The sequence below is a fragment of the Porites lutea genome, chromosome 7 (genome assembly GCF_958299795.1).
Source record: "Porites lutea chromosome 7, jaPorLute2.1, whole genome shotgun sequence".
Lineage (NCBI taxonomy): Eukaryota > Metazoa > Cnidaria > Anthozoa > Scleractinia > Poritidae > Porites > Porites lutea.
Window position 1 is genome coordinate 28,350,701 of NC_133207.1, and position 11,942 is coordinate 28,362,642.

The 11,942-nt window shown below is 40.4% G+C and overlaps 3 protein-coding genes across 3 annotated transcripts in view; 1 reads left to right on the plus strand and 2 right to left on the minus strand.

Annotated features, from left to right (window-relative positions):
- LOC140943801 (uncharacterized) overlaps positions 1-11,942 on the plus strand; it is a 270,540-nt gene that overhangs the window by 257,476 nt on the left and 1,122 nt on the right. The window contains exon 5 of the mRNA XM_073392913.1: positions 11,616-11,650. Within this exon, the coding sequence (XP_073249014.1) occupies positions 11,616-11,650 (35 nt within the window). The remainder of the gene's footprint in view (positions 1-11,615; positions 11,651-11,942) is intronic.
- Positions 1-11,942, minus strand: part of LOC140943789 (atlastin-1-like) — a 48,201-nt gene that overhangs the window by 19,421 nt on the left and 16,838 nt on the right. The window lies entirely within an intron of this gene.
- Positions 416-2,327, minus strand: LOC140943799 (centriole, cilia and spindle-associated protein-like). Its single transcript, XM_073392910.1, has 2 exons — positions 1,689-2,327; positions 416-643 (listed from the first exon to the last, which is right to left on the minus strand). Exons 1-2 carry the CDS (start codon positions 2,289-2,291, stop codon positions 440-442), a joined length of 807 nt encoding a protein of 268 aa, XP_073249011.1. The 5' UTR covers positions 2,292-2,327; the 3' UTR covers positions 416-439.

The window sequence follows — 11,942 nt, forward strand, 5'->3', positions numbered from 1 at the left end:
AATGAACATTTTATACTCAAACAAGCAGTATTGTAAACCTTCTAGTTTCCTCATTGAAGGCAGAGCTTTGAGAGGATTTGCTACAATCTTCCAAATTCTCGCAAATGTTGTCTTTTGTTGGCATCAGTAGTTCACATACGACGAATGTGGCCTCCAAGAAAAATCCCCACTTTTTTTTCCAGGTTTGAGAAAATCTTAATAAAATTAATTACTGAACACAGGAGTAAAATCAGAGGCTAATACTACAGCAATTTTTGAACTCAGGCAGAGTAATTAACTCACACTAGTCCAGTGGTAAAACCAATACAAACATTTATTAAAACAGACATGCACTTCATACACAACACACTTAACTATTATAAAAATATTGTTTTTCTGACTACTATCTTTAAAACTAAACTCAAGGCAAGGCTGTACTTTCGAGAGCACAACACTCTTGTCATCGCAGGAAATGTCTTTTGATGTCCTCTTCTTTACAAAAGTTTCTTTGATACTCAGTCATCCACCAAGTTTTAGAAAATGCAACATCAGCATCAAAATGTGCTGGCTTTTCTTTTCTTTTCACTGCTTCCTCTCGGAGTTGTACCTTTCTTTTTACTTCTTCTTGTCTTCTTTTCTGAGCACGAAGGGCAGCTGGATAGACCTGTAAAACAGATTATCATCAAAATAGGTTGTAAATAAAAGATGTAAAAATTCTAGTCTGCTTAAATGCCTCCTCTTTTTCCCAAGAGTCTGCCATGCTAATGAAAAGGTGGGGAGAGTGCAAAGTGCTATAACCCAAGATTTTGCCAACCTTTGAAACCAAGAAGGCAGCTTCTTGAACTCAAGGCAATATTTGATAATCACAGAGGAAAATGGGGGGACTGAATCGTCTCAAATTTTACTCTTGGCAAATATGAAAGAGACGAAACATTTGCAGTACAATAATTGGTAAGGGTGATCACACTTGTCACATTAGATGTAATTCTGTCAGCAACCAATGGGCTACTGCATTTAATACCCTTACCCCCCTCCCTACCACTGGTTAAGGGTACGTTATAAAAATTAAGGATTTCTTTAGGGGTAGAGTAAAAAATATATCTAAAGAATTCTTTGGGGGTGGAGCTTTAATTTTTATGAAATTCTTCAAGGGTAGAACCCATATTCTCCACGGGGTAAACCAATGTTTTATGGAAGTCTTCAGGGGTGAATGCAATTTTATCTTAAGCGGTAAGAAGAAAAGGTACTTGATCCTCACCCGGGGAAGGGGAGCTTGAGGCGAAATTATTTTACACCCCAAAATTTTGCAGAAATGTCGTCTTCAATGTCTCTTGGGATGATTGTAACACCCAAGGGACATTGGAGAGGCCCTCCTAGGGGAGTTACATATGTCCCTGTCCCTTCAAATCCTGTCGTTTCACGTATTGAGGAGGAAGTCACATCACTGTCAGCATTTTACAATTGTATTTGCACTTTTCTCTGTCACTGTCACAGTTCAAACCTATCTTAGTGTCATTTGCCGCCATTTATGCTGTCCTGTGTTGCTGTTTCAAGGCCATAGCGCTTGTCAGAATTTCACCCTAACGCATCAGTCAATTCCAGCTGCTAAGTACCAGTCAAATTGCCGTGAAGATTAAATGTTACAAAAAAGATAAGCATTAAAATAATTAATTTAATTTCATCTGCTCTGTTTATGTTATTTAGCTTACTTCTCGCTGTGAAGCCAATACGTTGTGCGTTTTCCACATATCCACAGGTCCTTCGTTAGCCATTCCATACGGAAGGAAAGGAGCTCTGTTCTTTTCCTTTTTGGAGTGGCGATTTTTTTCGGGCGAAGTCGACCGCGAACGGTGTTTCCTAGGTTGTTTACGAGCATCTTTCTTTCTGCGATCACGTTCCTTTGGTCTCCACGCGTCTGTAGTGACTTGTGAATGTTTTGGTTTTTCCTGTTCGTCTTCTTCGTATCTCAGCCTCTCAGGAATTACTAAAGCCTTATCAGCGGCATTATCATGCTTTTTAATGTCCTTGTGTTCCTCTTCCCAAGCTTGTTTTGGTTCCTGACGGTCGATTATTCTCTCATCACGGGGAGGCTTTTCGCGACCGCGACGTCCTCCGTCGTAACTTCCATCGTCTGCTGGAATTTCTTCGATATCTTGGTCTTCGCTATCACTCTCCCAGCTCCAGGGTTGATGCCGATGCTCCACCGATCTACGATCTGATCGGTACTGAAGCTTACTAATAAATTCTTTCTTACTGTAATCGTCCCATGAAGGCTCTTTGTAAGCTCGCCTGTACGCAGAACTGAACACCATTTTGACAACAACCCCAAAGCGTGGGAGCAGCGAAGTAGTCTCACTGGATGACTGGCTCTACATTCTGATTGGTCAATCAAATGTCCCGTCGTCATGGCCGCGTGTTCCCGCGAAAAATTACTTTGTAAACAGAGAGAAACAAAGAACACTCGATTTTTATTTGCAGTAGAATAAATTTAAACTTAAGCAGGAGCCCATGATGGGCTCCTGACTTAAGGCTTTAGGGCCAAACCCTTTTTGACAATAATAATGAGCGGTCATCATAGACTGCAGATTCAAGCAGATTTCGGGTCCATCAGGCCAAGTTTGAACCAAGCGCCTGGGGGCGTCCAATTCTAATGGCTCAGGCAATTCCAAGCGATATTTAATCCTGGATTAGCGATAATCAGCTAGGAACCGGGGCCTGGAGGTCAATAAGGAAATACCGTATAACAGTGTTCAAATCTAATGGCTCAGTCAACTCCAAGCGTGCCCCAGGCATTTGTCGCGCATTTGGCATTTTGTTTTGGAAAAGCTGCAAATGCCCCGAGAAGGGGAAAGGGGGGCGAAGGGCACGCTTGGAATTGACTGAGCCATTAGAATTGGAAGCCTCCAGGAGTTTGGTTCAAACTTGGCCTGATAGACCCGAAATCTGTTTGAATCTGCAAAAAGGATCACAGTCATTGATCTGATTAATCTCAAATTTGTACAAATGGTAAACGCAATTCCGGGACGAAATTTACCAGTCCTGAATTTTGCGTACCATTAACCCAAACGGAATTCCGCCTGGAAAAGCCGGACTACACTTTCAGATGTTTCGTTGCTCCCGGAATTTTTCTGGGGAACCACACAAAACAGTCGTGTTCCATTTACTTCCCAACCGCATTTTCCTTAAACGTTTTGCAAACGGTAAACAACCATATCCTCCCTACAGAGGATCGGAAATTTTTAATAAAAAAGGTCGTAGCTGTCTTCGTATGTTGTCCTTCAGTAGCCTGAATATCAGATCCTTACTTCGAGTAATTTTTACTCCTTCATGTAGGTGTCAGTAAAAGGCGGGGTCGGGGCCGGGGTCGGAGAGGATATCTATATTTTTTCTAAAGAATGCTGTTTTAGTGTTAGGGTTGACACTACAGCTGACACTAACCCTAACCCTAACTTAACCCTAGCCCTAACCCCCAAATTTTTTAGCGCAAGGACTGATGCCAGGTATGCGAGCAGCTGATCAGTCAAACGACAGTCCCGCTAAAAGTTCTCCGTCATAATTATAAATAAATATGTAAAATTTTGGACAACCAACTGATCAAAATCACTACCCGGTTTTTGGGTAGTGCCCTCACTGGACGACATTAACGGCCGGTTTATTCAGACGTTGCTTAGAGAAGAAAACGACTCGAAGTAATCTATAGTTGCACTTTGAATAACGTTGACGTTCAAGTGAAGCCTTAGACTTCTGTGGCAGTGGCGGATCCAGACCTTCAGGATCAGGGGGGGGGGGGGGGGGCGGTCATCCAGACCCTGAGATAAGGGGAGGTCCGGTCTTCAAGGAAATTTTTTTCGGCCCTTCGGGCCTCAGTTTGGTCCAAAAATAAGGGGGAGGGGTGGGACGGGCCCCCCCGGGGCCCCTCCACTGTGTGGATTCCAATTTTTTAATCTTTAACGGTTGTGTAAGGCGTCACTCGAACTTCAAAATTGTTTTCGACATGAAATTGGAAGAAATTACTTGATTATCATCAGCTAAAAAATATAAATCATATCATGGCAAATCTTGAAACTGATACTTTGCGATGGAACATACTTCTATTCTTCTACATACGTAAATACTACAATCTACTTAAAAAATCAACCGGTACAAATAATTTTAAAAAAGGTGGTGAATGTAGCTGACAGAAATACCAAGGTTTTTACATTGAAGTTTGACGGAGCCATTAAGTCCCGCAGGGTTGTTGATTCATGGAAGAGGTATTCTGATTTCGAACCCTAAAGCTGAAGCCGCTAAGATAACGTTTAAAACGGACGCAACATTAATGGCCAACAACTCCCAACATATTGTTGGGTGACACGTTGCATCCTTTTGTACACCCTGCTATTGCACATTGCATGATGATTGTTGGCGCAATAATGTTGGGAGTTGCTGCGTCCGTTTGCTCGTAGCTTAACACCTAGTAGATCCCATAAAAGGTACACTGAAATGGCACAAAAGTTGCCCGACTTTTACCAATTAAAATACTTAAATTTTCACTTCCGACAGAATGCTGGAAACTGCCTTTAGGCTATAAAAAGCCGTGTTTTACGAAAGATAAGGCGAAACGGGAAACATAGCCTCCCAAGCAGACGTTCTGTTGGCTCGTCACGAATACGAATCCCTAAGAAAATCTTCCGTGGGAGGCTACGGGAAACAAGGCTCTTTATGGCCAGAAGTACAACCTGTATCAGTAAAGGGGAGAGCTTGTTTTCGAATTTTCTCTAGAGTTTTTTCAGCTGCCATCATGTAAAGAGCCATCTTTTTTGAAGGAAAAAAAAAAGACAGTGCTGAGTAATTGAAATAGTTAATGGAAGCGAACTTCGTACGATTCGCCATGCAATTGTCAGTGATAATTAAAATAGCAATTTTCTCCTTTCTCACTTGTGATGGTGACTTGAAATGAAATGATTAATGAGCATGCAGATGAACGGACAGGTAATAAGCAAATAAATCGTCTTAACACCTTAGATGCTTCTCAAGGAGACTGGAATAAGAAGGTGTTAACTAGATCCAAGTAAAAAATCCAGTGAAACATTTTCGATGACGCCATGTTGATCGTTTGTGTGTTATCAATTTTGATGCAATTCTTCCCGATCCGAGGACAATTCTGCAGTTCAAATGAAGGCAAGTGCATGTTTTTTATATTAAAACATGCTAGTTAGACGACCAATTAAAAATACTGCAATAACTGTCAGGACTTTTGGTAATAACAGATTTGGAAAGTTTAATTGCTCTTGAAATTGTTTGATGTTTGTTAATCTTATCACAAAGATTTAATTGGCAAAAATTTGGGGTTACAAAATAACTTCATGGATGTAAGTAACAAATATTTTAGTGACTGCCATTGATGTCGATAAAAAAAATGCCACCATATTTTGCCGTTAAATTTGTAAACAAGTTTTGTCGTTAGCAGAACACAATGGATACCATGGGAAAATTATCTCTTGTGGTTACACCTAAAGTGGGCTAATTATATTCCTGACTGAAAATGGATCATAGTCTCAAGTATCCTCAAGGCCGATTCTATTTTTTAAATCAGCTACCTTAAACTGCCGCCTATAAGCTCAGCTCAGCAGGGTTATAAAAATCTTATAAAAACTACACACAAAACTTCTGTAAAATACTCACAAAAATAAAACGTCCACATCAATATTGTATAAATACAAATTTCCGGCAAAACCTCCTCACAATTCAGAATTCTAAGATACTAATTAAAAACTAAATATATGTCCACGATAGAAAACTACTTACAATTGTGAATACTTTAAGAGTGGGAAAAGGAAAATCAAGCATTACTAAGAAAAAAACTATCGAAAATCTAGGCCTAAAATTATGATTACAGATGTAGACCATGCCAGCTACAGCGAAAGTGAAGTCTTCTAAGACCTCACGTGATTTGAATGGATATCTAGAACATGAAGATGAGCCTATGATGAGATTAGGGGGCTTATACGCAGCAGTTTGCGGTATTTGCTTTGCTAATCAATCTTCTATTTTGAAAAGAAACCTGCCGCAAGCTGGAGTTTAGACCTGACCATACTTTTGAAGGCAAACGCCTTAAAGGTCATGTGATTAAAACTGTTGATGCCATGGATACGGATTTCTGTGAACTGCAGTGCTACCTGGAACCAAGCTGTCTCAGTTTTAACTTCATGAAATCAGCGAAGAAATGCCAGTTAAACAATTCGACTTTTGAAAGACAAAAGAACAAACTGGAGAAGAATATGGATTTCATATACAGTGGTGCCAAGGTGAGAGCACATTGTGTAGTTCCCAAGAATATCCATACCCCCCTACGGAGGGCACTTTTGCTTTAGATCCCCCGCCCCTGGGATTTCCAATCCAGGGGGTGCATGTCATACCCTTTGCCTTTGGAATTTTTCCTGAAGTTCCTTCTTGGTAGGGTAGCCCCTGGAAAGAATATTTTCTTCAAAAATGCTTTTTCACTATATTATTAGGCGAAATGTAATTGTCTCTGCGATAAAGTAAGGAAATATCTCTTTACTGATAGCAAGTTAATTCATGAGCCGATGACAAAAAGCCGCGAAAAAAGCGTTCCACAGCCGACGGTAATTAAAAGGTCCTCAATGAAAACAATAATTCTTGTTTTAAAAAGGCCGGTTACCAGTAAAAATAAAAACAGATAGCTTGCTCCAAATAGTAGCTGTGAGTTTTTAATAACTCACCAATCTTACTTGGAGCTACTGGAAAAAAGTCGTCAAAAGGCACTCCCTTCATAACTTACGTACACTTTTTAAACTTTTTAGCCGACTGTAACTTGCGGACTGATCACTCCCCTCCCCCAAAATTTATGGCTTAATGTCAAGGTGAGCGGGCTATGATAGCGAGCGGGGGGGACGAGGTTCCACTACCAAGATGTTTATTATATTATCAGTTCCGTTTTGTGGAACAAGCAAAGGAAGCAGACAAAAGCGCAATTACAACCCATCACCCACATAACATTGGTCATGCGACAAACAAATATTAGGCTGATTTAGCAGCAGTAGGGGAACGTCTGTTGACGTCGGCGCGGGAAAATCAAACAAATTGGCTTGACTAATGGAGGAGGGGCAAATTGGGCACTGGAAGTCGAGTTCACTCCTTTCCGCGCCCTTTCCCGTCCTCAAATGACGTTCCCGTTCTGTTGCTAAATCAGCTTATTCTCGGAACGGCGGACAATAACATATTTTCACCGATGGTGCCTAGCGCGCGCATCTTCGACGTGCACAGTTCCCCAATAACTCGCGTGTGCTTTTTTGAGTAGAAGAAACTCAGCCTAGTCCATAGGCGTTCTCGGCGCGGTCAATCTTGGACTCTACCGTGAGCTGTGACGTGACCGAGAGATACTCGCCGAGACTTTCCCAGACTTCGCGCGGACAAGGAACCAAGACAGAACGACTAGAGACTAGGCTGGAAGAAACTAACTGACACTCTTGAAGGTCACGTGAAATTCTTTTGCAGGATGCCTGTGCGAAGAAACCTTGCAAAAATAACTCCACCTGTCAAACCGGTTTTACACACAAAGGATACCGCTGTATATGTACTGCTGGATTCAAAGGACAGCGTTGTGACCAGGGTACGTTTAATGCACATGATTTTTGATCAGCGGCGTTCAGTTGCGGATCAATTGTCCCTGAACGAATTGGCCTGGCGTGACAATGATGAGGCAGAAATATGCTAACCTGGGACCAGGCTTCGTAGTGGGAGAGCCTGGTTCCAGCCTAGTAATAGGCGTTTTATAACATACAGTCACGTGATACAAAATAAATAGGCTGATAAGTAAAACAACTGCAAACGGACAAGAAAAACAAAGAACTCACACTTAAGTTCTTATTCCTTTTCTTTTCTGTTTATTTCAAAGTTCCTACTGCATTGCCTTTTCCACCTCACCAGCTTGGCTATTTTTTACCAGGTGACGCTTTGTCGCAAAAACCTTGAAGATGCTAGCACAATCTTTAATGTTCATGACTTAAGATTGGGTTTGCCAAGAGGAGGATAAATTCTTGGCCTTCAGAACTTTGAGTATACCGTATTTCCTCGAATAATAACCGTCCCAAGGATATTGCCATTAAAAGGGAATTAATCAAGGAACCAAATTTGGAACAGTAAAAAGCCCATGTTCAGTTTATTTGATGTGATCATTTTTGATTTAATGGTATAATAAAACAAAATATTTAGGGCACGACTTCCAGTAAGTAATATTAGAGATAATCGCCTATCGAACAATCGCCTTCCCTCGAACAATCGCCCCCTTTTGCATGACAAAAATAATAATCTTCCCCGGCTATTATTCAAGGAAATACATCAAATTGAAACGGAATAACGTTTAAAGGCTGAGCTGTTGCTTATAGTTGATTTTATCTAGTTTCTCTTCCAGCTATAGAGGTAAAGTCATGTCAGGATTATTTTGATGTTTACAGGTAAGGTGTTTTCTACTATTAAAGTCCGAGTAATTGCATATTTCACGCCTTCTCTTCGGCTTATGCTCTCATGGTGGTATTGATGCCATAATAGAACGACTATACCATCCGGCTACAATTCAAGAAACCATTCGTGACTATGTACAGACTCCATTCGCCAGTACAATAGCCCACGTCCAATGTATTTAAATTCTAATATGACCCCGAGGCTTTCTGGTCATTTTTCTATATTTGTTGTGCTAAGTCTCTGGGAATTACAAGACGATGGAGTCGTCGGGAAAAAAAAAAAGACATTTGGTCCCTAGATCATCCGAGCCAGAATTTTAAGTATCGAATGTAAGTTATTTTTCAAATAGCTCGAAAAGTTCCCTTTTCGAAGACAAACAAAAAAAAAAACGAATTTACCCGGCCCAATTAAATTTAATCAACGGGCCTGTCAAGGGCATTTCTCTTTGCTAGTATATATCCGCACCACCAATGCTCCATCATGTCACCGCCAATGCCCACACTGTTTCTTTATGTGCAATCTCAACTAGTATATGCATGGCTTCCGTACCAGTTTACAGTACACTGAGTCCCAATGTCACACCTTATGTCCATACTTTGAATGCAACTGCCAACTTAACGTGTATGGCTTCCGGGGGTTTATGCTCTCTTGTATTTACCGACAGAGGTGGGGAGCCAAAGGGCATGGTTTCTTGACCCTCTTCGGTCTGTGCGTATGGATTTTAATGGTTTGGATCTTAGATGGGGTGGAGGGTCTGGTATTGGTTATTCTTTATAGTCTATTATAAGTCTCTTGAGAACAGCTATTTAGGTCTGAAATAGGGGAGGGAACATAATATCAGCTAATATCTCGAGCTCTTGGTCTAAAGCTAGGGTCAGGGTATATTACACCCCCTACCGAATTTTCTGGGCGTAACCCACCCCCCGGCGGTAACAGTATCGCTATAAATCATAAATTTGACTTTAAGTACAGTCAAACCTTCGGGTGCGACTGTAAGGGACCACGAACCCAAAACACAAGAATTTTTCCCGTCAAATCTCCAAAGCTGGAACCTCTCGTAAACGATCACCTCTCGTAAGTGACGGCAAACACTTTTTGCACACAGTTTTAAAATTTTCCATTGTTAGTACTCTCTTGCAAGCGGCCACTTGACGCCCGGCGTAGTCATTCGATAATATCGATAATCGATAACATTCGATAAAAATCGATTAATTTTTTCGAAATTCGATAAAATTCGATAAAAGAGTTCGGTGTGAGTAATCGATAATTATCGGTGTTTGAATTTAGGGTTATCGATTTTATCGATAAATAATTTATCGAATTTATCGAAACTGAATTATCGTACCAATTTTCGACACGGAAACACCAAAAGATATTAAAGAACTCGCAGAGACACTTATAACAACTTCCCTGTTCGTTCATCTTTTCAACAAGCTTTTAGTAATACTCAGCGTTTGTTCTATTTGAAATCCACTATAGATCCCTGGTTGATTATTCCAGTGTTTATTTATTTGCTGATGTAAGTCATGTAACACAATCGCACGCTCGTTGCTCTTTCACCCAGTCTTGAAAGGGAAAGATTTTCGTGATTTTTTGAGTCAAGATATGAAAAATAATCTAGACGCCCTCGGGCTCGTAATCTAAATGTTACATAAAAAGCAATAGCTTGTGATAGAGAGCAAAAACCAACGATAATAATATTTATTGTCATCCCATACATGTGTTTTTACATGTAATACTACTTGAACATGAACAAAACTGTAACATTATGCTTCATCGACTTTCAAATACTTCGTTTGAACCAACTAAGTTTCAATGTTCAGAACAGTTTAACACTTTGTCGGCGTGAAAGTATCGATTTTTATCGATTGACCGGTAAAGTCGATATCGTTTAAAATCAATTAATCGATTTTTATCGATTTATCGAATGATTTTCCGATATCAATTTTTATCGAATGACTACGCCGGGCTTGACGCATGTCCTGATCTTTATGCTCACTGTATTTACTGCGTTTGACTCAGAGGATACGAAGAACTTTTTTTAGTCCCAACATATAACTAAACATGTCATGATCGGGCATGACTTAATAAACAATAGGGCCATTTACACGAGGAAAAATAAGACGCGTCTTACATAGGGCGCGTCTTAAATAAGACGCGAACTTTCTACATAAACGGCACATTTCGTCTAAAATAAGACGCGACTTAACTAAGACGCGTCTTATTTTAGAACAGCCCTTAACACCTGTTCTTAGATAAGACGCGTCTTAGCTAAGACGAGAAAAACTTCGTATAAATGACCTTCGCGTCTTACATAAGACGCGAACACATGGTACGCATGCGTTAATTTTTGGCGGGAAAATTTTTGCGCCTTGTTGGTTGCCGTTGCTACGGGCAACACTCACATGAAATCGAGTTATTTAAGAACAGAAATAAGACGCGAACCATTTATACGAGCTGTTCTTGTCTTAGATAAGACATGCTCGTATAAATGGTACAGTTCGCGTCTTATTTAAGACGCGTCTTATTTTTCCTCGTATAAAAAGCCCTAATGTAACAACCTTCTTAAAGTGGTCGTTGAGAATCGTCCCGTGTAACTACATCACCATGCTTTAGAAACTGAATGCAGTAAATTCCCCTTCTTAAAGTGTACATAACTTGTGTCGGTACCTCTAATCGGAGGAGATCCCCTCTGGTTCGATTCTTGAGGGTCTTGAAGCGACCACTTCTCGTAAGATAACTCCGAATCAATTTTCGCATTTTGGGTGGTCACTTACGGGAGATTCTACTGCTACATTGTCATTCATTCCGCAACAGGGCCATGGGCTCCTGTCCCGCAACCCATATTCAATCCCAAGGGTACAAATACTCGCCACCCAACTTTTGTCTTATCTCTCACTCCCATTTTAAACAATCCACCAAAGGGAAATAATCCTCAATCGATATAAAGTTGTAGTGGTCCAAAAGATACTTAAGCAACTCTCCTGGGATATAGACTTAGTGCTGTAAACTGCGGTAATTACAAGCAGGGATGGCTCAGCAATTCAAACGCTTACGGCTGATAATTGTTATGCTAATCAGGAAGAGTGAAAGCCAACTTGCCACTCTGATGCTTGGCTCACATCAAACTTCCGTTCTCTGTCACATGGGAGACTTTGGATGCGGAAATGGAGGATGGACACCAATCATGAAGATGAACGGTAACGAGGTACTATTTCATCCTTTTTACTCTCAGAGTGCATGATGGGATCTTATATATCCGGCGGTGTAAAAATTTTTGTAAGAAAAGTACTACCAATGAAAGAGTGTATTTACATTTTTTTTTTTGCATAGTGCTATTTTGTTTCCCAGCATTTTGCGAAATTGTATTTTTTTTTCAACTTTGACTTGTTATATTTATTTAGTTAAGCTTATTTTATTTATTTTGTGTCAGTTTTAGGATCGTTCGGATCACTGTGCTGGTTATTAATGCACTCGGTCAATATAAAGCATAATAAACT

What these genes read in the sequence shown, in the direction of transcription:
- LOC140943799 (XM_073392910.1), bottom strand. Translation starts at nt 2,291, where the DNA reads ATGGTGTTCAGTTCTGCGTACAGGCGAGCTTACAAAGAGCCTTCATGG. An exon ending in TATTGGCTTCACAGCGAGAA is followed by an intron (nt 644 to 1,688) that starts GTAAGCTAAATA and finishes TCTGTTTTACAG; the next exon opens with GTCTATCCAGCTGCCCTTCG.